This window comes from Neopsephotus bourkii, unplaced genomic scaffold, assembly GCF_033783945.1.
Source record: "Neopsephotus bourkii isolate Nb327-2 ecotype Australia unplaced genomic scaffold, CSIRO-AGI_Nbou_v1 NB_1493, whole genome shotgun sequence".
In the NCBI taxonomy this organism is placed as follows: domain Eukaryota; kingdom Metazoa; phylum Chordata; class Aves; order Psittaciformes; family Psittacidae; genus Neopsephotus; species Neopsephotus bourkii.
Window position 1 is genome coordinate 480338 of NW_026901969.1, and position 24547 is coordinate 504884.

The 24547-nt window shown below is 38.6% G+C and overlaps 1 protein-coding gene and 1 long non-coding RNA gene across 5 annotated transcripts in view; one reads left to right on the forward strand and one right to left on the reverse strand.

Annotated features, from left to right (window-relative positions):
* POC1B (POC1 centriolar protein B) overlaps window positions 1–24547 on the forward strand; it is a 73391-nt gene that overhangs the window by 11591 nt on the left and 37253 nt on the right. For all 4 annotated transcript variants that reach the window (XM_061369344.1, XM_061369343.1, XM_061369341.1 and 1 more), the window contains exons 5-9: window positions 835–950; window positions 1301–1434; window positions 2162–2230; window positions 6088–6240; window positions 15984–16067. In XM_061369344.1, the coding sequence (XP_061225328.1) occupies window positions 835–950; window positions 1301–1434; window positions 2162–2230; window positions 6088–6240; window positions 15984–16067 (556 nt within the window). The remainder of the gene's footprint in view (window positions 1–834; window positions 951–1300; window positions 1435–2161; window positions 2231–6087; window positions 6241–15983; window positions 16068–24547) is intronic.
* LOC133220922 (uncharacterized) overlaps window positions 1–24547 on the reverse strand; it is an 85847-nt gene that overhangs the window by 4174 nt on the left and 57126 nt on the right. The gene's annotated exons all lie outside the window — the stretch shown is intronic.

Sequence of the window (24547 nt, forward strand, 5' to 3'; positions counted from 1 at the left end):
TATGTCTGAAAATAGATCGAACTTCTGCCACCCATGTAAACTAAAATAATTCATGTCACATTTTCTAACCAGCTGTTTTCCAATAGTCAATAAATAAGCCAGAGAGAAGTCTGATTGTTCTTGGATTTTTGAAGGTTTTCATGGTTTTGATTTGTTTTTGTAATGCTTTTTGATACTGGGTGCTTCAAGAAGAAGAGAATTTTAAGAATTCTTCACTTGTTGATGTTGTTAGGTTAGCTTCAGTCACCTGCCTTATTTAAGTTTAGAAAACAATTGCTTTTACTTATCTGTAGTTTTCTTAAGCATCTTGGAACCAGAGTTTTAATTAACAAAGGCAATGGAATATAAGTCTTTTATATTTACTTCTCTGTTTTCATGGCTGCCTTCTCATGAGCAAAGAGCTGCAGAAAACTATCTTTTTTTCTAGTCTAAAAGATTGCTATAGCTAGATATTCTGTTCTTAGGTAAAATTATTTTACTTTTTGCTTACAAGCTCTTTGCCGCACTTCCTTCTAGGAGCTTTGTACTCCAACATGACCTGTGAAAATTTGAGTCAGAACGATTATACTATCTTTTTAACAAAATCCAGATTATACAGTCTGATTTATCCTGCACATCTTGTTTCCTCATGCTAATTTCAGTTGCTTAAAACACCTTATTTGATTCCACATGAATCTGTGGCAACTCAGTGTTAATACTGTGGGCTGTGTGTGTATATATATATATAAAAAATATTACATATGTATGTGTGTGTGCATATGGATATACACTGCCCTTCCCCCCAGTATTTCTATGGAAACATGCAATTAATCTGTTTTTGTTAATTGTATTTAGATTTGCGAATTTTGTGGATTTCAACCCAAGTGGTACGTGTATAGCTTCTGCTGGTTCCAATCATGCAGTGAGACTGTGGGATATACGAATGAACAAGCTACTGCAGCATTACAAAGGTAAAAACAGTGGAGCTCTGTGCAATTAAATGTGATTAATTTAGATTATATGATCTCATTCCTTAATGGGGAAAATAGAGAAACAAGTCATATTGTAAATAATCTTTTTGTAGTCTGGCAACCCTAAAAATCCAATTTGAACTGTGATTATTCCTTAGTAGTGATTCTCTTAATTCTTAGAACAGAATTAATCAATTACTTTGGAGAGTGCTATGCCCCAGCACTTTGGTTGTTTTTCTCTTAAATTAACTAGTTTCTTCTTTGGGAAGTAGAAAAGAGCAAAGAAATAAAGTCTACATTTCCTGTTAGTAGGTATCTACAGTCTTTGAATATTGTTTTCTGTAAATTAGTTCACAGAGCAGGAGTTAACTGTGTATCATTCCATCCTTCTGGTAACTATCTCATCACTGCTTCTGATGATGGTACGCTTAAGATTTTGGACGTGTTGGAAGGAAGGCTTATTTACACTCTTCATGGACACAAGGTATACTCAATGATCCTATTTAAATAGAGACCTTAATAGATTATTTGGTATGTTTGCAAAGGGAAGGCAACGCTTATGCCATGGTGTCTTGTATCTTGCACTTTGCAGATAGCTTCAGTAGACAGCATAGAGTTGTATTAATACACCTTAATCACAAGTGCATAAGGAAATTCGTCGATTTTACCTATGACTGTGCAGTTAATCTGTCAATATTTTACGCATGCTTAATGTTAAGTAATATATTGCATTTTGAATTAATTCTTGATTGTCAAAATCAATTATTTGTCACAGTAGTCATTGTTTATTGAAAAACAGCGCTAAGAACAAGGAGACTTATGGAAAAGAGGTTTTATGAAGAGTAGCAGATGTTTTCTCCCTTTCTTCTTAATGCAAAACCCTACCTTTGATAATGGATCCCTGAAACACGTTGAGTAATACATATTTGATAACTCATTGCAGAGTTAAAGCATAAAATCTAAGGAAAATGTCACTGTTTTCTTAGTACTGATTGGAGTAATTGTAATACCACATCTTTCAAAGGTAGGCAATAGCAACTCTTCGGTCAAGTTGTTTTGCAAAAATTTCATTCCAGTTAGATTGTTCCTTTATTAAAATTGAAAAATTTATTTATATTAGATAATGGCATAAGTCTTTTTCTCATTACATCAAAATACCGTGATTACAGGAATGGCATACCTTTACTGTATACGTATTTTTTTTCTTTCAGGGACCTGTACTTTCTGTGGCTTTTTCAAAAAAAGGTGAAAAGTTTGCCTCAGGTGGAGCAGATGCTCAGGTCTGTGGTATTGTCTCTTTAATTGTTGTAATGTTCGTTACGGTGGGTGGGAGTTAAATGTAGCATGTCACAGTACCATGCTAATTACAGCATGCTGGCCTGTATTCTGTCTGGTAGTGTGTTATATAGACTTCCAACTGGATGTTATGATGAGATGACCATAATACTGAATACTTCTGTTCTATATATTAAAATAAAGGAGTGATTTTTAAACAGAAGTATTTTAAGTGTCACAATTCAGTGTCAACAAAGTATTGCAACTAGTATTAAAGCCTACTCTCTCCATTAGGTTTTTACTTCTTTTAAAGTCGCTACTCTGTGAGTATTAAGTTGTACTACTGGGAAAACTTTGCTAGAAATCAGGAAATTGTTGGCTTTGTGATTTTATTAATGCAAATTAGCAAAGTATTAGATTTCATACAGGGAAGAGTTGCTTGAGCATTTAAAACAAAACGAGTTAAACAGCAAATCATGCAATTAATCTTCATCTGCTGTGATAAATCTCATAATTACAAAAATATTATCAAGCTTGAAATCATCTCAGGTCTTTACATTCCCCAAAGAGAAAAAACTTTTGTAGCCGAAGGCTTAGAGTTTCAGTCTGAAATGTTTTTTTAATATTAGTTGTCTTTCTCATTTTTTCCAGTTACGAAAACCTAAAAGCCACACTGTAGAAATGAAAATCTTCTGAATTTACCATAGGTCATATTTATATTGTTTTGTGGAGTTTGAAATATGTTTCATCTAGTGACAGAGACAGTCTTGAGGTGTAATAAATACTTTTCAATTAAAAACTTTATTATCAGAATACAGTCTGTTTCTGGTTTTTTACTTGTCATTTCGTCAGCACACTTTCTAGAATGACTTGAAAGCACTCAAAATAAAAAAATAAAATTGCTTTCTATCGCAAAGTGTTAGTAAGAAGCAGTGCCAAGACTTACAGTTATTGAAAAAGTGAAAGCATTAGCAAACTTCCAATATTAATTTTACAAGCAGAAAAAAATACCAAGAATGGAGGAAAGGTACTTACTCTTGAGCCACTAGTCTGATCTGTTATTTTCTGTACCAAAGGGTTTTGGCTTTGGTTGGGTTTTTTTAGTGGGTTTTTTGTTTTTAATGAGAGTTTTTCAGTTTCAGAAAGAAGCTTTGATTCCTAAGTAATTCTGAATTGCTTGCCTTACTTCTCATGAATACTCACTTTTTAGTTTTATGACAATTAGTATTATGACAATTATACTTAGGAGGAAGTGAAGTGCATGTCTTAAACTAGGCCACATGACAGAAGATCCATTTGAGAAGCTACGATGATGGAAAGGACCTACAATATTAAGCCTGACTCAATCTCTGAAATAAATGTCAATGTACCCTAGGAGTAGCCTGTCTTACTGCAAGGTTCATTTGAATTTGGGATCCCCTGAATGACATGCATGTTCAGTGGAGCCATGTTATTGCCTTTCTCCTGCTCTGACTCCATGCTGTAAAGCTGGTGGCATGGGTGGTATGTGGGATCTTGGGGTGAGTGGGTATTATAGTGCAAAATCTGTAAGATGACTCACATTTCTCAGCAGTTCAGTATAGCGGTTTCATGCTGAATGCATGATAGGGAATATCCAGTTTCATCAGGAAGTGCTTTATTAAAGTAAATGTTGAATTAAAAAAGTAGCCAGGTCCTGGTTTTATTTACCTTACAGAAAGGCATGTTTTTATATGGTTAAGTTTTGCCTCATTTTCCTGTGAACATTCCAGTGGGAGAGGGCTGCTTATTTTGGTGTAACTTTAGTCGTAATTTTGTATTGTAAGTTTTAAAATGTTCAGTGCTAACCATTATGTGGCAACTATCTACGTATATATTTTTACATATAGTAAACATAAGAACTTTATTCCTCAGTGTCAGTTATCTATTGGTGTATGCACTTGTGTACTCCACAAATGTACTTTTTTTGCTGACTCACCCACAGTTCTCTCCCAGGTCTGACAAGAAAATAGTTATGGGACTTTTTTTCAACTCACTGTGGTAGAATTGAGCTATTATTTGAAGACTATTACATTTTCAAACAATAGATAAAATCTGTTATTACTCATGAAAGAAGGAAAAACCAGTATCTCTGCTTCTAGTTTCAAGTTTCTTTCTGGTTGGTGCAGAGCCAGCTGAAAGCTTTGCTCAGAAGCATGTTAAGTATTTGAAACAAGCACTGTTTCTTCCTGTTTGCTTCTTTCCTCAATCAGAAAAATTCAAGCATGTAGAGCTCTGAAGTTCATGTTCATCACACTTCTTGGCTATATGTGCACAAAACAAATTATTTCATTTACCTGCTCCCATGGAAGACACAAAACCTTTTATTTAAGTTAAAGAGCAAAGTTACACCTATTCCTTTGGAAGATACTAGCCTGTGCTGTTTATTCAGCTCTTACTATATAGAAGAGGCAACTTACTGTGTCTGATGACTACCTTGACATAAAGGGAAATACTTCCTTATGGAATAGCTATTTTTGTAGGGTTGTGCACAGTTACTTTTACACTGTTTGCATTTCACTGGAGATATTCAAGGTATACGCAGATGTTTCTGTGCAGTTTTTACTCCTACTAATTTTGTTATCTGTAATGATGAAGCTGCAATGTCATGGTCTTCCACTTTAGAGCAAAATGAAACATTTAGAGCTTGAGCAGCTCAAATGTTCCCCCTGATGAAAGGTCCTACCGGCCTATAGCTGCCTATACCCTTGTTTACAGTCAGTGCTGAGGAAAGTTCTAATTGCTAAACCAGCAGAAAGTTAGCCTTAAAAAATGGGGTAAATCCACATAAAAATGTGAATAACTTTATGGTGGACTGGGTGATGGAGGTAGTGGAACTACACAGGCTGAGTGAGCTGTGAGTGAGCACAGTGAGCTGCTGTGAATGAACTAACCTAACACCTACCTGTTTCAGGCTGAGGCAGGTTTGAATAGTTTGTACTGAGATCCATGCATCCTATTTTCACTGGTGCTAATGTCTGAGATAGTTTGAGCCCATTGTTATAGGTGCACTGCGTCTCCCAGTGCGTATTTAGGGTCCTGCATTCAAGAGTCATGAAAATGTTGAACCTGAAATGAGCTTGTAACAATGGAACTACTTAGGAATATATTAAGAATATGATTTAGTCACTTGGAATTTTTGTGACAAATCTGTGATTTCTGTTGCTTATGTCTAGTTTATTAATTTCTGAAAAATATTTGTAATGATTGTCAAAAATATTTTTAGCTGGACAGTTTTAAGTCTCATTGTGATCCCACATTTGTTCCCTCTAATTTAGGGAGTAGCTATAAAAATCAACACTTTTGGAAACTGCCAACCTTTAGGTGTTTTGAACTGCACTGGGCGTATCTGACTGTTGTATGTTGTTTCTACCTTGAATGTAATTGGACAAAATTGAGAAAACAGATTCCTTTTGCTAAAACACTGGAACCAAGTGCTTTAGAGTTGTATGGTACTCTATAATTTCTCTTATGCCCTCAAACTTTCTTGTTTGACCTGTAAGTTTTTAAAATGGAAAGAAAATTGATAGTCTATGATCCCTTGATTTGGCAGAAAAAATAACTGTACAGTTCAGTGGGACAAAAGTTTGCTTTGTTTTATGAGCATTGAGACATCTTTTAGAGACATATATATATATATTTAAATAGATTAAACTAAATTTGTTAGAATTGAAGCACAGGATACTCTGGGGAACTGCCTGTGTTGTAGTAAAGATAGACTAAATGGTGATAGCAGGCTCATTCTGATGTTGTGATCTATCAGTAATAACAGACTTCGCTGAATAGTTACGGTTTGGTCACTGAATAGGTTTCAACTAGTTACTAATATGATGGCTCCTTACAGGTATTACTATGGAAAACCAACTTTGATTCTTGGGATTATAAAGAAGTTCTTAAACATCATATTAGAAGAACAAATCTTGATGATCCTCCTCATCTTCTTGATATTTACCCAAGGTCACCTCATCTCCATGGTGAAAAAATTCAGTCAGTTGAGGTAAGTACTCAAATACAGGAAACCAGAAGCTTTTGTAAACGCTATCTAAATAAACATATTTATAGTTAAATATGTTCTGTATATACCAGAGAGCTTTTTGTTGTTATGGTTGCCTCTGAGTATTACACATAACCTTAATGTGGATACATAAGTTACTAGGCTATCTGATGCTGTCAGATTTATCCTGGTGAATTCCTTTCATGCTTCTTGTGTAAGTCTGTACTCTAGTTTAAATGAAACATATCTGATAGTCTGGTTCCTGAAGTAACATGGCGACTGTTGCAGAAGGTACCTGAATTTTTGAGCTTTAAGATACTAATTGAAATATTTCATAAGCAGGACAAGGTGGCATTATTACTGAAAGTCAAATACTTGATTATCAGAAGCTGGCCCTCTTACCAAGACTTTTATGGTCTTGAGAAGATCTTGGTATCTATCTAAAAGTTTAGAAGACCTTGGCTAGTAGTGTATGTTATGTCACTGTGTAGGCTGATTTCCTTATAAATTAATTCTTTGGCTACTTTACTGTCAAACCTTCTACCAGTAACCCTTGAAAGTATTGGGAATTGGGAAACCAAAGTGAAATGTCAAATATTCTGTGTCAATATTTGAAAAATCCTGTGTTTGTCAGGTTGCCTGAAAGCTGTGCTAAGTAGGTAAACAGTACTGTGCCTTAGATAATACCATTGTTTGTGCTAAAACCCCAGGGATGAACTTGTGACTTTTCTTAGTAGATCTTGCTAGCTTCTGCATGGTGATTACCTATACTTTTACCTCTTCTTTGATATTCTCCAGGTGCCTCTGATGTTCAAGAGCTGCGTCTGATATAAATCTAGGAACTTTTTGGGTTTTGTCATGCACCAAGAAAGTACTATACACATTCACCATTACCTGGATTTGTTCATATGCAGATATTTCTGTAATGGCATTTTGTTTCCTGCTCAGACTTAAAACATTGAGATTTGAGGATACTGAGCTTATTTCTTTATTTCTTGTCTGTGTGCAATATGAATATATGCGACTATTATAAAGTTTGAAAATATTTTTGTGGAGGAGGGAAACCCTGATAGAATCCATCGCTTAACTATTCTCATGTGTCTGAGTCTATTGTCAAGTTGGATGTGAAGTTTTCTGATGGTTAGCATTTTGGTCAGAAGAAGAGCAGGACAACTGCATGTATGACAAGCTTCATAAATTTCTGTGTCAGACCATTGTAAGATCAATGAATGAAGTTTACTGATAAGCAGCCTTAGTATAGGTGGTCAGTGCTAGAACAGACTCCATCTCCCAGCAGATTTAAACTCATCTGCCAGCAGATTTAAACTGCTCTTGCTGTATCAGTAGTTTCTTTCAAGGCATGTTCAAACTGCAACCACTTATAACACATGCTAAAAAATGACAGTAGTTTTTAGCTGCGGGGTTTGTTGCTTTCTTTTCAGATCAGCTTTTCCAGACTTCTTCTGTTCAGATGCTTGGCAAAGATACAAATGTTTTCTAAGCAATTTTCCAGATATTTTCTGTTCTTGTCCCTGGTCCCAGGTTAATTGAGAAGCTCTGGAAAAGCATTAATGAATTCTGGCTAAAGTTAAACTAAGAAGGGGAAGCACCTCATTACCAATACTGAAAGGGCACATAAAGAAAACTTGATAGTTGAAGGTCAAGAAATTATTTATCAGTTAGCTTTAACAGATTTCACTTTAATGTCTGTGTTTCTTCATGGCTGTAACCTTTGTGGCAGTTTATAGGCTTCAGAGTTAGCTGCTGTAGTAGTGAAAGGGCTTCATGGTTTTGTCACTTGTCATAGAAAAGTTTTGGACACTTGTGGTATATTTTCAAGTCTGATTTCAGGATTTTTTTTAGAAAAGGCTGCTGTGTTTAGTTTTCTGTTAACATCACATTTCCTGTAGGGTATCTTAGTCTCAAATAAGCATGTCTAGTTAGGGTGCCTTGAAGAAGGATGCAGATCCGCTGGTCACTCTGGGTGATCTATTCCATTACAGTGCAGCAACTGAAATGACACAGTTTTTCCTGTTATCTTCTCTACACTTCAGAGAAAATGCAGGACTGCTTGCTTTCTATTAATTTTCATTTTTGTGACGAACAAGGGAAGATGATTGATCTAAACTAAACTGAAGTAACTGTTTTAAGAGACTCGGTAACATATGCAAGAGTTACACGCAAGCAGAGGAGGCAGTTCAAATATGGCATACTTAAAGGTATATGTGACCTTTCAAAGTTTGCTACAAGCCATTACAATGTCATCGAGACACTTGAGGTTTGTTATAATACGTTGCCCTGAGTTATGCTGAGCTGATTAAGTTCTGTCACCTTTATAGCAGGAATGAAGATGGATTGCCTTAGGAAAAAATTCAAAGTGGTAGAATGCAAGAGGTTCAGCAGATGTACAGGCAAAACTCGAGGGAAGTGATTATGTCTATGTTTTTTTAATTCCAAATGTTTCATGCCTCTCCAGGTTTCTTACTGCTTTTGGATAGTTACTGATTCTCTGCCCCTGCTTGCCTAAATGTGGCAAGGTCTCTACTATTCCAGGTCTTGATTCTGGGAAAATAGTATACACAAAATGGAGCTAGCTTTGCTCAGAATTTATTCAGCTGGGTTCAGAGAGACACTTGTAGTGCTTTCACATACTGCCAATTGGAAATGTTGCTTTGAACAAAGCAGCTTGCAATAGGTCATAAGAATTACGGATATCACCTGGTATTTTGTCTTCAGGGTAGTGACTGAAGCATGGAGCTTCAGTGTACTCTCACCTTTTCTCAAAACTTCTCCTGTTCACTCTTCAAAGCTATACACACAGACAGTAATATTTAAGATACCTTCTCTATTTTTTTTGTCTCTCCCTGCCTGCATTTTGAAGCATAATTAACTTTTATAAGAAATTCCTTATTTGTATCTCCTCCACTTCAGACCAGCAGTAGCCTGAATTTTAACGCAGTCATGTTGTTGACTTATAAATATTTACAAGTGTTCTCCAACTGCACTGATCAATGTGATTCTTGAGTATACAACTGTGAGGATGGAGGCACAGACCCAGAGGTAGAGTGCAAACTGGATCGTTTATTGCAAAGATTACATTATATTTATATGCTTTCAAGCAATTAGCCAAGCACATCTGTGTTTGCCTTGTGGTTGCATCAGGTGAAAGGTCTATCCAATTTTCTTGTCGACATCCTCTTCCCAGTTCCGACGTCCTTGTTCCTTGCCAGTTCCAACAACTTCCAAGTACCAGTCAGGGACGGGTCACTCTTAATTCCCTGCTGTGGTTCCTCCTTCCCATGGTCACTCTTAATTGCCTGCTGTAGCTTCTCCTTCCCATGGTCTCTGCCAGTTTCGATACATTCCAACCCCCACAGTTCCCCCTTTTTGTTTTTGCAGTGCAGTATACAGGTCTTTCAAAAGCTTGGGATAACATTTGCTGCATACATTGTAACAAGCAAGGTACAATGCATATGATGGTGAAGAGAGCAAGCGAAAAGATCAATCCTCCCTTAATCAATGTCAATAGCCACTCAGTTATACCCCAGTTAAAGTGATGATAACCAATCTTTATCATCGTCCCTTAACTTCATTACACTGTCTTTTAATTTACGGATACTGTGATGTTTGGATTCTGAATGGTCTGACAAACTCATGCAACACATTCCTTCCAAAATTTCACACCCATGTCCAAGAGCTAAGAGGAGAAAATCGATTGCTGCTCTATTTTGTAAAGTTGCATGTCTTATAGAATCAACATCAATGAGCAACGCAGAGAGAGCAGATGCTGTAGCATTAGTTTGCTTAGCAAGCCAACATCCTAATTTATTCAATGTTGCTAAAGCTTGGGTGCTAGCTACTCCAGGAGCTAAAAATGAAGCAGCTATTATTTTACCTGGGTTCCAAAAATTTACTTTGTCATCGTAGCTCAGTTGAAAAGCGTGTGTTGACCTTCAAGAATGCAATCCTCATTTATTCATTATCACAGTGTTATTAGGTCCCTACTGCACATGGGCTGCCCTTTATATGGGATGGCACCCCTTGCCAGGCCCGATCTTGTGGCAACTGAGGCATGGACTCTCTTTCTGGCTACAAACAAAATCCCTTATTGAGTGAGCTTACAGGTTTTTACAGTATTCTGCCTAGCAGTTAGTAGTGGTTAGTTCCTTTGGTACTTTTCCATCACAAAACAGTCTTATTGATCACTTACTCTTTCAGCCAATCACATTACTGTCCACTTGCCTTTGCTTGAGTAATTATTTCTAAACATAGTTCTTTGCTATCACTACTCATTACAATCTCACTTCCACTTCCCCTCGACTACACATTCTTTATCTTGTATTAAGCATCTTCCTGTTTCCAAATTTACAGTCCTCGGAAATTATCTTGATACTCTTTCTTTGGTTCCACCTGATGTTCTTTCTCCAGTTCTTCCCGACTTGTCCTGTTCACTTCTTCCAAGGTTTGTGGCTGATAAGAGTCCAGATGTCCAGGCTCTCGTCCAGGTCTACTGGCACAGCTTCTTGTGCTGCATTCCCCTCATCTCCGCCTTCTTTATAAACTAACAAAACATTGTTAATAGACTTAGCAATCAAACGATTTATGCAAGCAATTAAACAAGGAACTGTGATTAAAATATATAAGAAGATTTTTACACAGGCTACTACGATTTTAATAATGTCTTTCAACCATGCACTGATGCCCTATTATGACAGTAAACTTTCTAGCCAATTCCAGCTACTCTCCATTCACAACATCTGAACTCCTTTAGGTTTTGAATTGCCTCATGGACAGACTCAGTTAGACAGGTTCATGTAACACATTCTATCAAAGTCTTTACAACCATGTCCTTGACCTACCAGCAAAAAATCTATGGCAACTCCATTTTGAAGGGTAGCATGTTTGACTGAATCGTTACCTGTTAACAGACCATTGCCGTGGGTGAAAAACCTCCGGAGCACAGGCTGGGTTTCTTCCAGCCTCTCACCGGGAGGAGCGGACCCCTCCACCGCCCCGCAGCGCGCAGCTTGGCGGGCGCAGCGCTTACCCGCGCCTGCCGGAGCACACAAAGGCGAGGGACGGGCGAGTATCACAGCCCTCTGCCCGCGGGCAGACAATGGGGGGAGCCCGCCGGAGCCTGCTGCTGCTGCCGCCGCCGTCCGAGTGAGTGAGGTCGGGGCAGCGGGGAGGGAGAGGCGGTGCTCCCGTGCTCCGCAGCTCCTTGTCCCGCCGCCACCAGGCGCAGCCCCTCTGCCGGAGGGGAGCCCCCCGCCGCAGCCTCCGCTGGGCTCCCGCGGGAGCGCCGTTTTCCTCCCCGTCGTCCAGCCCGTGGTTCGCCCCGAGACGGACGGGATGTGAAGCATTCAGGTCGTGGGGCAGGTTCACAGCACCTTGATTTTCCGCTTCTTTTTTAATGTTTTTCCCCATATCATGCGGGTCAGGGGGGTAGAGGCAGGGTCTTCTGTCAGGGTCGATTGGTCTGGGATCAAAAGGGTCATCTTTGCCTGGCTCATCTGCTGTTGCAGCCTGCCGGCGGATATCTTCCCACAGACCGATGAGTGCGGGAGGGTGTGTGAGCACCAGCAAAGCTTGCGCCTCATGACAGCCAATGCCAGGATCAGGTGAGAATAGAACTGGCTCAGTTTCTGGGTCTATCGGCCCCAGATCGAGAGGATCCAGAGTGTTGTTTGCAAGAACAGGAGGAGTGTTGTTTGTTGGGACAGAAGGGGTTGACGGTGCCAACACTTCCTGTACTGCCCTGTCAAGTGCCTCATAGACTGAGCGTCATAGAGCCAGCAATTTGGGTGCTGATGCATCATCACTTGTGGCTGCATCCCAAAGGTAGACCCCAATCTTGTCCCATACTCCCTTCTGATAAATACTAGTTGATGTTGCCTCTGAGGCATGGGCTGAGGCCTATATTAATAAGTCTTTCAGTTTATCTTCATTTACAGTAAACCCCTTCTTTGCTAGGAATTTTACTAGTACTCTGTACACCGATTTGTGCTCGGGAGATACTGAGTTTCCCATGTTCCCGTTCCCAGCCTCTTACCTCAGTCAGAGGTATCAGTTAATTGCTGCAGCCTTTCGGAGTTCGGCTGGGCGTCCTCACCGGTCGCCAAGTCACGGCTCTCTGTCTTGCCCCCTGTTCGGGTGCCATTTGTGAGGATGGAGGCACGGACCCAGAGGTAGAGTGCAAGCTGGATCGTTTATTGCAAAGATTACATGATATTTATATGCTTCCAAGCAATTAGCCAAGCACATCTGTGTTTGCCTTACGGTTACATCAGGTGAAAGGTCTATCAGATTTTCATATCGACATCCGTTCCGACGTCCTTGTTCCTTGCCAGTTCCAACAACTTCCAAGTACCAGTCAGGGATGGGTCACTCTTAATTGCCTTCTGTGGTTCCTCCTTCCCATGGTGACTCTTAATTGCCTGCTGTAGCTTCTCCTTCCCATGGTCTCTGCCAGTTTCGATACATTCCAACCCCCACATTCAACTAAGTACAGGTTTAAAGCTTAAAATCATTGCAATTATTTAGACAGTTTAGAAATATAAGTAAATGACTTGCTCTCTGAAGGTGCCTTTTTCATTGACCATAGAGGTAATCTTAGGTGACCAGCTCAAAAAAGGTGTTTGGCAGTATGTCTAAATTCAGCTGAAATAAATCCCAGTCATTGTCTCCCTTTGAAACAGGGCGCTTTAGGAGATATTTGAAAATAATGTATGTATTTAATCAGTAATGCAATTTTAGGATAGTAACTCAAAAGAAATGCATTCCACTTGGTGCCAGCTGTATTTCTGTATTGCCTGTGTTTCGTACATAATTAATCTTTCCTACACTAGAGACATCTTTAAAGTGGATGGAAGGTAGAAATAAATTTCCTTTAAAAACAGCATTGAGGTTTGAATGTATAAAGATATGTAGTGTTTCCATCTTGAGCACGAAAAGCTACTCTTGATTTAGTTTCATCTTAAAATTGTGATTTCAGTTGTAGTTTTTAGAGGAAGGAAATCCAAATATACACTAGGTGGCAGTAGAAATAAGAGTATACGGCTTGCTTGTCTTGGAGGCCCCTGTCTAGCACAGGGAATGGTGTTAGAAATTGAAAGCTAAATTTATCTTGGTATGTTTGGAGAGATTATTTCACAGCAAGCTACATCACTTTCCTAGGAAATACTTTGTGTGAATCATTTAAAACTTCATTTTTTAATTTTATTAGTTCTTAGGTTTTTGATCTGAAACATTTTATGAAATGTGTTATAAAAGTAAAGTGAAGGGGGTGTGTGAGGTTGGATATACTTTATTAAAATCAACAGAGGGATATCTGTAGGGGCATAAAAATTTACTTAAAGCCTGTTGCTGAGAATCACATACTTGCTTGGGCCTGCTTCTTTTGTTCCTCCCCTAGTTCTCTGTCCTAAGCAGGGATCCTAATTCCTGCCTGTCACTTTTTCTTTAAATGATATATTTTGATTTTGCTCTACTTCAGTCCTTAGAAAGCCGTAATTCCTTACGTGAAAGGATCTGTAGAAACCTTCCTTCAAATGTATTTTCTTGTGTGTATCAAAATGTGCTAATTATAGAATCGTGTTGGAAGAAGATAACAGAAATACTTATATATCAGTTTAGCAGGTAATTAAAGGAATGCTATGAAAGAGTGTTTCTGAAAGCCTTTAATACATGACAGTTCCCTCTACCTTGCCTTTTAGTGTTCTATGTTTTCTTTCTTGTTTTTTAAAGTTAAGTTTCCAAGTATGTTTGGTGTATGAACCTTAGCATCAGGGATTTTTGCTTGTGGAAGTAGTACTGAAGCAGTTACTGAGTGAGCAGCTTTGGCTGAGCCAGAGTTTTGACAGTCTCCAGGTGAAGTGTCAGGTACCTTCTCTTTGAAAATACAAAATAAAATGGCCCTTGTATCCAGTGAACTTTCAGCAACTAAAATACAGCCCTGTCACTAGGTAAGTGTGAGTTTGCTTTATTTTTTCCACTTTCAAGGTTGGAATTAATGCTGTCTTGTAAGGCTGCTGTTGGATTACTGATAAAAGGTTGAAAAGAGAAAAGTTCATTTCTTTTTTACTATACCAGACTTCTTGGTGATTTGAAAGTCATTTAGTCCCTCTGTCAATTTTGCAGTTCATAAAGTAACAAGAATAATATTTCCATACTCAGAAATAATCCTCAAATTCCTCATCATGCTGAGAGGGCAAATGTGTTATGCTGCGATACACCTAGATAATACTATGGTAGTGATGTACGTAAAAAAAATTTATAGGGGTGATATTCTGATACTTAAGTAAAACCATCAGATAAATAAAAGCAGTAGCTTTCTCAAACTTTATTGTCTCCTATGTTAATGCTTCACTTTCAGGAAAGGACATTAACAAAATACGGCTAAAGTTATAGATTAACTCTTATAACCAGCAATAAATGAGTAGTCCAACCATGACAGAAGGATGTCAAAATGGCAGATGTTGTGATGACATACTTGTTTGATCAGCCTCTGACTTTATCCCAGTGTAAAGCAGTTTTTCCTGTGTTTTTAGGAACAGCATGATTTGTGTTTTGGCCCATTAACTTACCACAGATTTCAGTATTACCTCCTACCTGTTTTCCGTAACAGGGTTTTTTTTCAAGCTATTTTGGCAATCTGAGCTGGCACATAAGAAATAAGCATGTCAACAATCTGGTTGTGACAGATGATTTGTGGAACTTGAGTGTGAGTTGGGAATTGATTGATCTGGGCTGCTCAGTGTGTGCTCAGCTCACTTTCAGCTTTGATGCTGATGGTATACCACACCAGTAAGGCAACTCGGGCCTATGTCCTACTGTGCCAGAGTGGCTGCAACCACACTGACCCTAGCTCAGGCTGAATGGTAGTGGGATTTATAAGCTGCAGTATGAGACCATGAGTGAGAATGTGCCCTAAGTAAACTACAACAGGCAGGGGACCACTATAACATAAAGAAAGGAGTGCTGCATAGCTGTATATAGCAGCCTCCACAAGCAGAGGGCTGCTGCTGTCCTTGGACTGTAACAAGCTAATTGAGCATCATTGCTAGAAGGCAACTCTCAAGTTGTTACCCAGGGCAGTACATCACTTCTGCTGGGAACAGTCCTGGTGGTTGGAAGGCATAGGAAAGACAGCCTGTAACCATCCCCACAAGTGATGGAAGCGGGAAAGTAAAACTCAAAGGTGACTTTCAGGAGCCCTTATAATTTTTGTGCATGTGCGAAAGCTTTCAGAAACATCTGGAAGTGACAGATTTGGGAATTTGTTTGAATACTTTCTCTTGTTCAGTATTTCAGCAGCATCATTGACAACTCTGTCAATTGCATGGCTTCAGCCTTGGCTAGGTTTTTACTTAGTTGTCTTAGTAAATCCACTTCAAACTGGTATTTGTCACTTCATTTTTATTGATTTGTCATACAACTGAACTCCTTAATGCTCGCACCTCTTGCGGTAGGAATCCCTTGAGTTAGTTTTGGGTGATGGATGCTTATAAAGTATAAATTATATTTCTGTAATAAATGTGCATCTGGATTATCTTTATTATATGAGGGTATTTTACATAGCTTGAGGGTAGCACCCCGCCTTTAGTTTTACAAATTTTAAGACCATTTTCCAGTCCTTAGTGAACAGTGGTGCCTTAATGTAGCAAGTAGTCCTTTTTATTTCAGTCTTATTTCCCTTATCTACAAGTGCTGAAATAATAACAATATTTATAACTTTTTTTCAACAGGTCAACCCTACCTTTGTGAGTAATACACAAGCACTTGACCCGCCTGTCATCGAAATTAGTTCCTCTTCATCTTTCAGTACTCCGGTAAGTTACTTTCTGGAGGAAGGGGAAGATATGGTATAGCTTAAACTAAAATGTTATTGGATGTGTGCTCTTTCTGTCTGTATAAACAAAATATATTTTTTAACCTTTGTAAGCTCTTCAGAGCTCAGTATCCTAACTTCTCAGTTTAAGCTTTCTTTCACAGTTCCCAAGGCTGACCAGAAGATGGTGTAATAGCAAAGGTTTCATGTTATACTGGTCATTTTACCCATACACTAAGCAAAAATTCTAATTATAAACCTATGCTAATTATATCTAGGCATTACTGTTAAGATTTGTGGCTTATTCTCAGTTTTTGTAATTCTGTCTCTCTTCCCATTATCTGCAAATAATGAGAAACCTAAAGAGTAGTTGTCTCATCGATAAAATTCCAAAGGTGATGTTTTAATTTTTCTCCTTTTAAGGTATCTAGTAATTTTTCAGGAGAAAAAGAAACATTTTTATCACGGAATCATAGGATTAGATCCTTCTAGTGTTAGCTCTTCATATGACATTGGTATGGCATGTGGGAGGAAAGGAAGGCAATGTTTTAACGGTAGTTTCGTAGGAGGAGAAATATGTTCTCCTGGTATGAAATCTAAAAGATGCACTGTTCTAGAATTAGGTTAAAATGAGAATTTTTCTTCTAGCTTTGAGTCTGTTCCTGTGAAGATATAAATTGTATCTTGAGCAATTTTAGTTACCATAAACAAGAGTTTGTGTGGCTGAAGTGTTAATACATATGAATAGGAGAAGGCATAGTTTCTGCTATTCTGTTTTGTCGTGAATGCTTTATGAAAAGTTATGTTGTTAAGGTACTTTATAAAATTTTCGAAGATTATGATGTCTGTGAGAAACCTTTTCAACACAAATAATTATATAATCACTTTTATTTGAGAGATAACTTCATGTATTTTAAGGTTTAGCAGTTGTCTTGTTGTGTTTTCACAATGAAAACATGGTTCCTTGCAAATTACTTGTGACAGAATTTATCTTAGACTTACAGAAATCTCTTTAGTAGGCTTGACAGATAGTGGATTGTAGTGGATATAATTTATTGGCTACTTATCATGTTAAAATACTTCCTGATCTTAATACTGATGACAGAATTAAATGTACGGTTATACTGTAATTCTCTATTACATATCTATAAATTTGCCAGTCATTTTTATCTCCTTCATTAATTCTTTTGTTAAGAGAGCAGTTTATAAAACTTTGTATCCAGAACTCGTAGTACAAATAACTTGACCCAGTAGAGACAGCATCCTTTTGATGGCTGGCTGGCTTTGCAGCTTTCATTACAAGAATGTTGCTTCAAAATTCATGCCTTTTGACTGTGTCAGTAATCGCTACCTCTTTTTTCTTTTATTTCATTATCTTAATCTTCTGTTCTCCACTGATTTTTACCCTTCTGCACCTCAACATTCACCATCTGCATGTTTTTCCATCTAGCAACATTTCTGTGTACTTGTTACTCAGACTGCAGCCTTAAGGACTATGGTTCTGTCTGACACACCACCACTGACACAAATCCAGAAACCATTTGCATGTTTTCTCTGCTACTAGCCTCCTTCCTTTCCCATAGTAAATAACAGGTACATCAACTGTGCCAACCTATCTGCCAGATTTCCTCTTGATACTGTTTGTCCGTACTTGATTGATACTATGTTTGTGCATTATTTTTCTGTGTGTTTGTTCTGTTCAATACTCCTCTAACTTGAGTTTACCAACTTCTAATTCATTTTCCTTCCCCCTCCCTCTCCCTGATTCCAGGCCCCTTGGGTTGCTCTTTTTATCCTGGTTATCAAAGACAATATCACTCTATGCTTCCCCCTACACCCCTCCCAAATTGTCAAGACCCATCTTAAAGCTGCCTACAGCTTTTTGGTCTTATTCCTACTGGAAGAGCACTGTTCAAATGACTAAAAATCTTTCTTTAATCAGGTTACCAGGTTAATTATCTATACCTACTTACTCTTTTTGAAGTGTTTTGCTCTAGCTTAAGCTGTTCTTTTGTCCTTCTGACACGTACAGAGAGAAAAATGCACTCTACACTTAGGTATCTTTAAGGCTTCTTGTTCTATGTCTTTATCTTTCACAGCTGTGACACAGCAGGGCCCTAAGGGTTACTTGCAAAACACTTTGGCAAGTCCCTGGACCACTGGAAGCAGCTAATAAACATGTTTACTTTAATTTTTCTGCTGAAGAAGAGAGATACAGCCTTTCTCAGATCACTGTCTCAAGTACTCAAAGACCAGCTTCTCTGGGGCAAGTAACTACAATGAAGCTTTTGAGCATCTGTGATGAGTTCCCTAAAGCTCCCTGAAATCTCTTCAGGGAGATTGGAAGTCTGTACAAAACCTTTATAAAGTTTTGTTGAATTACTATCAAAATTCCTAATGGTAAGTGTGCAAACTCCCATAGATCTCAAGCTACTCCTGGGAATGGGAGAAAGTGTTCTCTCTATTGAGAATATCTTCCTCAGCTATCGAAACTGTGTCCTGTACTACAGGTCATAGGAAATATGCTATTACTGCCCTTAAGATGACTTGTGACAGAGCAGAAAGGTATTCCTTTTCTTCCCTTCTCTAAAGATTTGTTGATAAAAATGACAGAGCAGTACAGGTTGAGAGGGATGTCTGGAGTGATTTCATCTAATCCCCCCCTTGAAGCAGAGACAACTTGGATCAGGTTCCTAAAGGCCTTGTCAAGTTCATTTGCTAATATGTGTATGAACGGAGATTCTACCAACTTTCTTGGCAGTTTGCTTTAGTGTTTGACGGTGAAAATGTATTTTTTTTTTCATAATATGTAGCTAGAATTTCCCATGTTCCAGCATGCCTGTTGCTTCTAATTCTATCACAGTGGTCCTCTAACAAGTGTCTGGCTCTGTCTTCTCTCTATCCACCCATTAGATGTTTGAGATGGCAGTAAGATCTCTCTGTATTCTTCCTTCTTAAGGCTGAATAAACCCAATTCTCTGCTTTTTCTTATATATCATGTGTTCCAGCCCACTCACTATCTTGCTTGTTCTCTGCTGGACTCTCTCCAGGATGTCAGTGTCTCCTGCATTGAGAAGCCCAAAACAGGACACACAACTGCAGATAATTAGGGTGCAGCTCAGTATCACTGTCATCTCTTCTTGATAACAGTCTGCCTGGAGATTTGAAAAACAAATATTTAAACATTCAACAGTCTTGACTCTTTATTGTGAATTTAAAATATTTGCTTTGATATTTTCTTAGCAAATCATTTTTATTTTGAGCTTTATCTGTATGAGGAAATACTGGTTATCTCTTGCTTCCACTCTTCCTCTTCTTTTCAAGGAATTTTAATTTGTTGCTTCATCAAACCCAACAATCCATGACAACTTCCACATTTAAAAAGCCTACTTATGCGAGGTTTTTAAATTTACTTGCATTTTCTTGCTTCAGAGATTAAGCCAAGACATGCAGGTATGAATGTTCTCATAAGGATTTTGCTAGCAAACCCTTAAATTATTAAACTCCCTGAACTCTAAACACCTTATCTTTCCAGCTTGTGTTCTAACGTAAAGCTGTAAGGCCAGTTCTTTTTGAACATGGTGAAAAACCCATTTTCGTGTAATATTCACACTGATGCACCTTCCTTTGTAAACTTAGTGAAGCAAATGTGGTAATTGTGTTGGTGGAAAAAGTCCAGTGTAATTGTCAGTATGGAGCTGCTTTCTTCTGGACTGTAATACATAAACATTAAGAATTACTGTCTGTATTGTTACTGTCAGGAAAATAGGTTTGAACTTGATTCATTTATTTAGTTCTTGTATGTGTTACTGAAACCAGTATGAAGACAAGCTGTATAAGCTTAACTAACAGGGATTTGTGTAATGCCCTGACTTTTCTAACGGTCAGAGCCTTCATATGTGTTGCAGTTATTAAAAATGAGGTGTATTGTAGCCTTTTACACTCTGAAAATGTTCATTAAATTGGGGTCAAGGTTTGGGTGCTGGGGGTTGTATTTCTTTCTCCTTTCTATCTCACTGATGACTCTGAAAGCTTTAGTGACTCTCTTCCTCCCCTTCTCTCTGTGTGTCAAGCAGCTTAATATTGCTTTGTTTTCTGAACTGTTGAAAAGGAAAAATTGGAACTCTTTGTTTCCCTTTGGGACTATTTCTTCCTGTTTCATTCTCTGATTTTACTTTTAGTTTTGAGGGAGGTAGGGTTTTTTCAAGTCTGTAAGGCAATACATCGGTAACGTCTGGTCCCTGATAAGCTGTTGGTAACAAGGGAAAGTTGATGATGTCTCAGTAGTTTTTACTGACAGCAGCAGGAAGTCACTGTAGAGGCTCTCTAATGTTCCATCTCCTGACCTTGCTCATGTAAACAGGATTTGGAAGAAGCAAAGCAATGTACTGTAATCTGGAAGTCAGAATGCCTGTGCTTGTTGGGAGATGTTTGCTGTTTCTTTTTCTTCCAACACTAGTTAACACTGAAAACAAGACATGTTTATTGTTCGTTTACAGTACGACTTCTACAAAGTTAAGACTGGATTAATTACTGGAAAGGGAAAGATAAGGATTGTTCTTGTTTGGAGCCAAAGAACCATGCTATGTTTTAAAACAGAATAAATCTCCTCTCCCCCCCAACTTGTAAAATATGTTAAAGCGAATAAGAGCATGTGAAACTTTTATTTCTCAGTGTAATACATTGTTAATTTACTGCATTTGTAGCGATTTCTTGATACAAAAAAAAGTAGGTGTCTGTACTCTCAATTTATCCTGTACACACTGCTTCACCAGTATGTATTTCAGGGTTTAGGTATTTCTGACACCAGTTTTTCTGCCTTTGAGTACAACCAAAAAACCCCAAAACCCCTAACCTAAAAAGCACCTTATATATTTTGCAAAGACAGCAATTATGAATGGAAAATCTGCATCTGTTCTTCCATTTCTGCGTACATGAAGTCTTACACAATTACTGATTTACATCCTTTCTTGGCTCCAGCCTTACATGGAAATAAATACCAACTGTCTTCAGTGAAGTTAAGGGGAGGGGAAAGGAAGAAAGGAAAGAATAGGAATATTATACACAGATCGTCTCCTCTGGGGCCCAAGTCTTAATTCAGAAGGGAACAGCCAGTAGAATAAAACTCATATGGCACTTCACTGTGCACAATGGCTGCCCTTACTGCTTGTCACAGTTCATCCAAAAGCACAACAGCTTTCTGTAGTTCATGGATATCAGGTTTTCTTGAGACCTCAGACATTTAGCCTTTCACTTCAGCTCTGCTCACTGCATGATATTCATGCATTTTCCTCTACCAAAGGAAAGTTCTGGCACTATCTCTTTGAGAGGAAGACTGGAATCATTGTCCTCCAAGAAAAAGAGAAAAATGTCCTGCTTGTATTCCTTGTCCAAAACTCAGTTGCTAATTAGAATGAGCTCTGTATTGACAAGTGATTGCGCCAGTAGAAGGGCTTTGATAAAAATTGACAGGTCCCAGCCTCTCCCATCACCTCACCTTCCTTGCTCCCAGATAGAGAAGTAAGAAAGGCTACTCCCCGAATAGCTACAGACTTTTTTTCCATATACTGCCATTCTTCTTTTTACAAGTAAACGCATATTTGAATGAACTGCCAATTCCATAAGTTGAACTCCAGATCACAAATGTGGAATGAAATTAGGGAATAATGTGTAGATATCCTGTTTCTCCAAAGTGTCCGAGATAAAACTGTCTGCACCTTTTCCATCGATTAGCAAAACTCTCAAACAGGCTCTGAATCTCTGAGGCTAGGTCTTGTAAAAACACAGAATAAATGATAAAATAGAGGAACTCAGAAGTGTTCGGTGCAGCTGAAGAAAAAGAATTTGTAAACTCTGCTTTTTTGTGTTTACAAATGAATCCTTCTCTCTGTCCAGTCTTGCTCTTGGACAAGCAATTTCTGGTGTTATCCTGGCTGACAGCCCACTCCGGACAGACCTTCCCCACTTCTTGCAAGCTATGCATGTACAGTGTGTGGGGCTGGGGGAAGAGCATAGGCTGCCTTGTCCCCACAGCTCTGCAGGTAAATGTTCAGCTGATCTCAGGGGAGGAGAGTCTCCCATGTTTCCTAAAGGATACCACTGCCTCTACCACAAGGCAGTAGAGACAGCATTTCTGTTGCCTACTTATGGACCTTCCAAAAATATATATGGTGTATGTGAACAAAGTCACAAGTGCCAAAAGGGCTTGATATATTGAACAGTGGATTTAGAAACTTGCATTTTGACCCTCCGTGGAGGTGCAGGCATGTTTAAAAAGATTTGTGTACTTAATCTTAAAAGCAATATGCTTTGACACCACCAGCATCAAATAACACTTAAAGATCAGATACATGAAGGTGAACACAACATTTATAATAAAATAAGAATGTGATCCAAATGGCCCTTGTGTTTTGCAGTGACGCTATTGTAGCACAGCATGTAACTGCTGGTTTACAAGGAGAGAACAGGAAATGTGTTGTGCCGCTACATAATTGGGTAATAATACATGTCTTGATGTTCCTTAATAGGCTTCATTATCTTCTTTGAGTGAACTGGAGCTTGAGAGAGAGTCAAGTTTTTCATTGGAGACAGAATTCTGAATTTGGGCACTAGAGAGTGCAAGAATATATTTCCTATACTATTTTTAGCCTGCTTTCCTGAGGAAATGTACCTTATGAGATTGTACTGTTTATTTGTCTGTGTCTATCCTATCTCCCTAATAATATTTTAATCAAATTGCTTGTGGGATTTTTTATTTTCTCTTTTGTAACCAAGTTTTGAAATGAATTAGTGGAATAAGGGAATGTAGTGCTGCACTGAAGAAAAAGCCAGGGGGATTTGACACAGACTAATTACTGGTAACCTGTCCTGTAAGAGTGTCAGAGCACACACAGAGGAAGCTTGAGTTGGTATGGGACAGGAAACTCAGGAGAGGGACCTAACAGGAAACTAAATCTGTGCACACACAGTGCCAGTTTAGTTATATTGCTTTGCCCTATAGTGACACTGTGGGCAACTATCCTATGAAAGCAGGGTGAGAGAGTTGTTCAGCCTGGAGAAGAGAAGGCTCCGGGGAGACCTCATAGCAGCTTCCAGTACCTAAAGGGGGCCTACAGGAAAAGTGGAGAGGGGCTTTTTACAAGGGCATGTAGTGACAGGACAAGGGCAGATGGCTTTAAACTGTAAGAGAGTAGATTAGTAGATTTTAAATACTGTGAGAGTGGTGAGATGCTGGCACAGGTTGCCCAGAGAAGTTGTGGCTGCCCCATCCCTGGCAGTGTTCGAGTCCAGGTTGGACAGGGCTTGGAGCAACCTGGTCTAGTGGAAGGTGTCCCTGCCCATGGCAGAGGGTTTAGAACTGGGTGATCTTTAAGGTCCTTTCCAACCAAACCATTCTGTGATTAAATCAGCACTATTAACAGATGCCACCCTTAGACTACTGGTACTGTTTTGTAAGATAACTGGCTTTTGCAGATGACTTTCAGAACTGGCAGTATTTTACTTTGGTAGTGTCTTAGTCATGGCAACAGTGCAGTACTTCAGGAATGCTTTTCAAGTTGATCCATGTCTGTATATTTTCCTTTATCAAATCAGCATATTTCTGGGAACTAGAGGGATGGAAGTTCCAGGTATTATTTTTCTTTCAACTTCCTGAGATACTGTATGCGTTCGCTCTGACCTTGTCTGCCCAAGTAGTGTTTTCCCCTACTCCGGCTGGGAATCTAAGCTGTATTCACAGTTCTCACAGCTGATTCTGTGGCATGCAGAAAATGCCCGACAGCTATCAGCCCACACATCCAATAACAACTGGTTCCTTCCTCTTCCTGGGGAAGAGTAACATCCTCTGAGAAGAAACGTCCCCGAGGAATGCAGGAATGGCAGCAAGCCTTTCACACAGGAAATTACTAATATAGCACTTGTAGAAAAGTGTTTCTGTCACTTGGATTGTCAGCCTGTAATGAGCTTCCTGCTGACCTAGATGATGATTTACTACTGATCTAAATGCCATTTGTGAGTCATTTAGCTTAATGGAAGTTAATGAAGTTAGCATTCAATAGCTCTGTTACCCTGTAAGCACCTGTCTTAACTTTTTTCCTGCAGTAGAACAAATTAAGTTTTGCACTTCTTAGTGTTCACAGGACTTTAATAATAATTCTGAGACTGCACATTTTGTGGGACTGAGAAACAAGGGAATGTTTAGTTCATAGTGTGTGACTTTATCAGGGAAGGTTGCAAGCCTTTATTTTTGTTTATCTTAAGTTGGATAATAAAGCTGAGCTATGGATCGAGCATGTCAGAAAACACGATGCTAAAGCAAAAATACTGCTCTTCAGTTACCCTTTGTTCTTAAATACTACTGGAGCCTAAGTTTAGCGCAGCGTGCTTGCAACTGTGTGGTAGAGCCCTGAATATAGAGTGAAATATAGATATATATATCTAAGCCATATGTTATTCAAAATGGTTAATGAGAGTTTGTTAGGA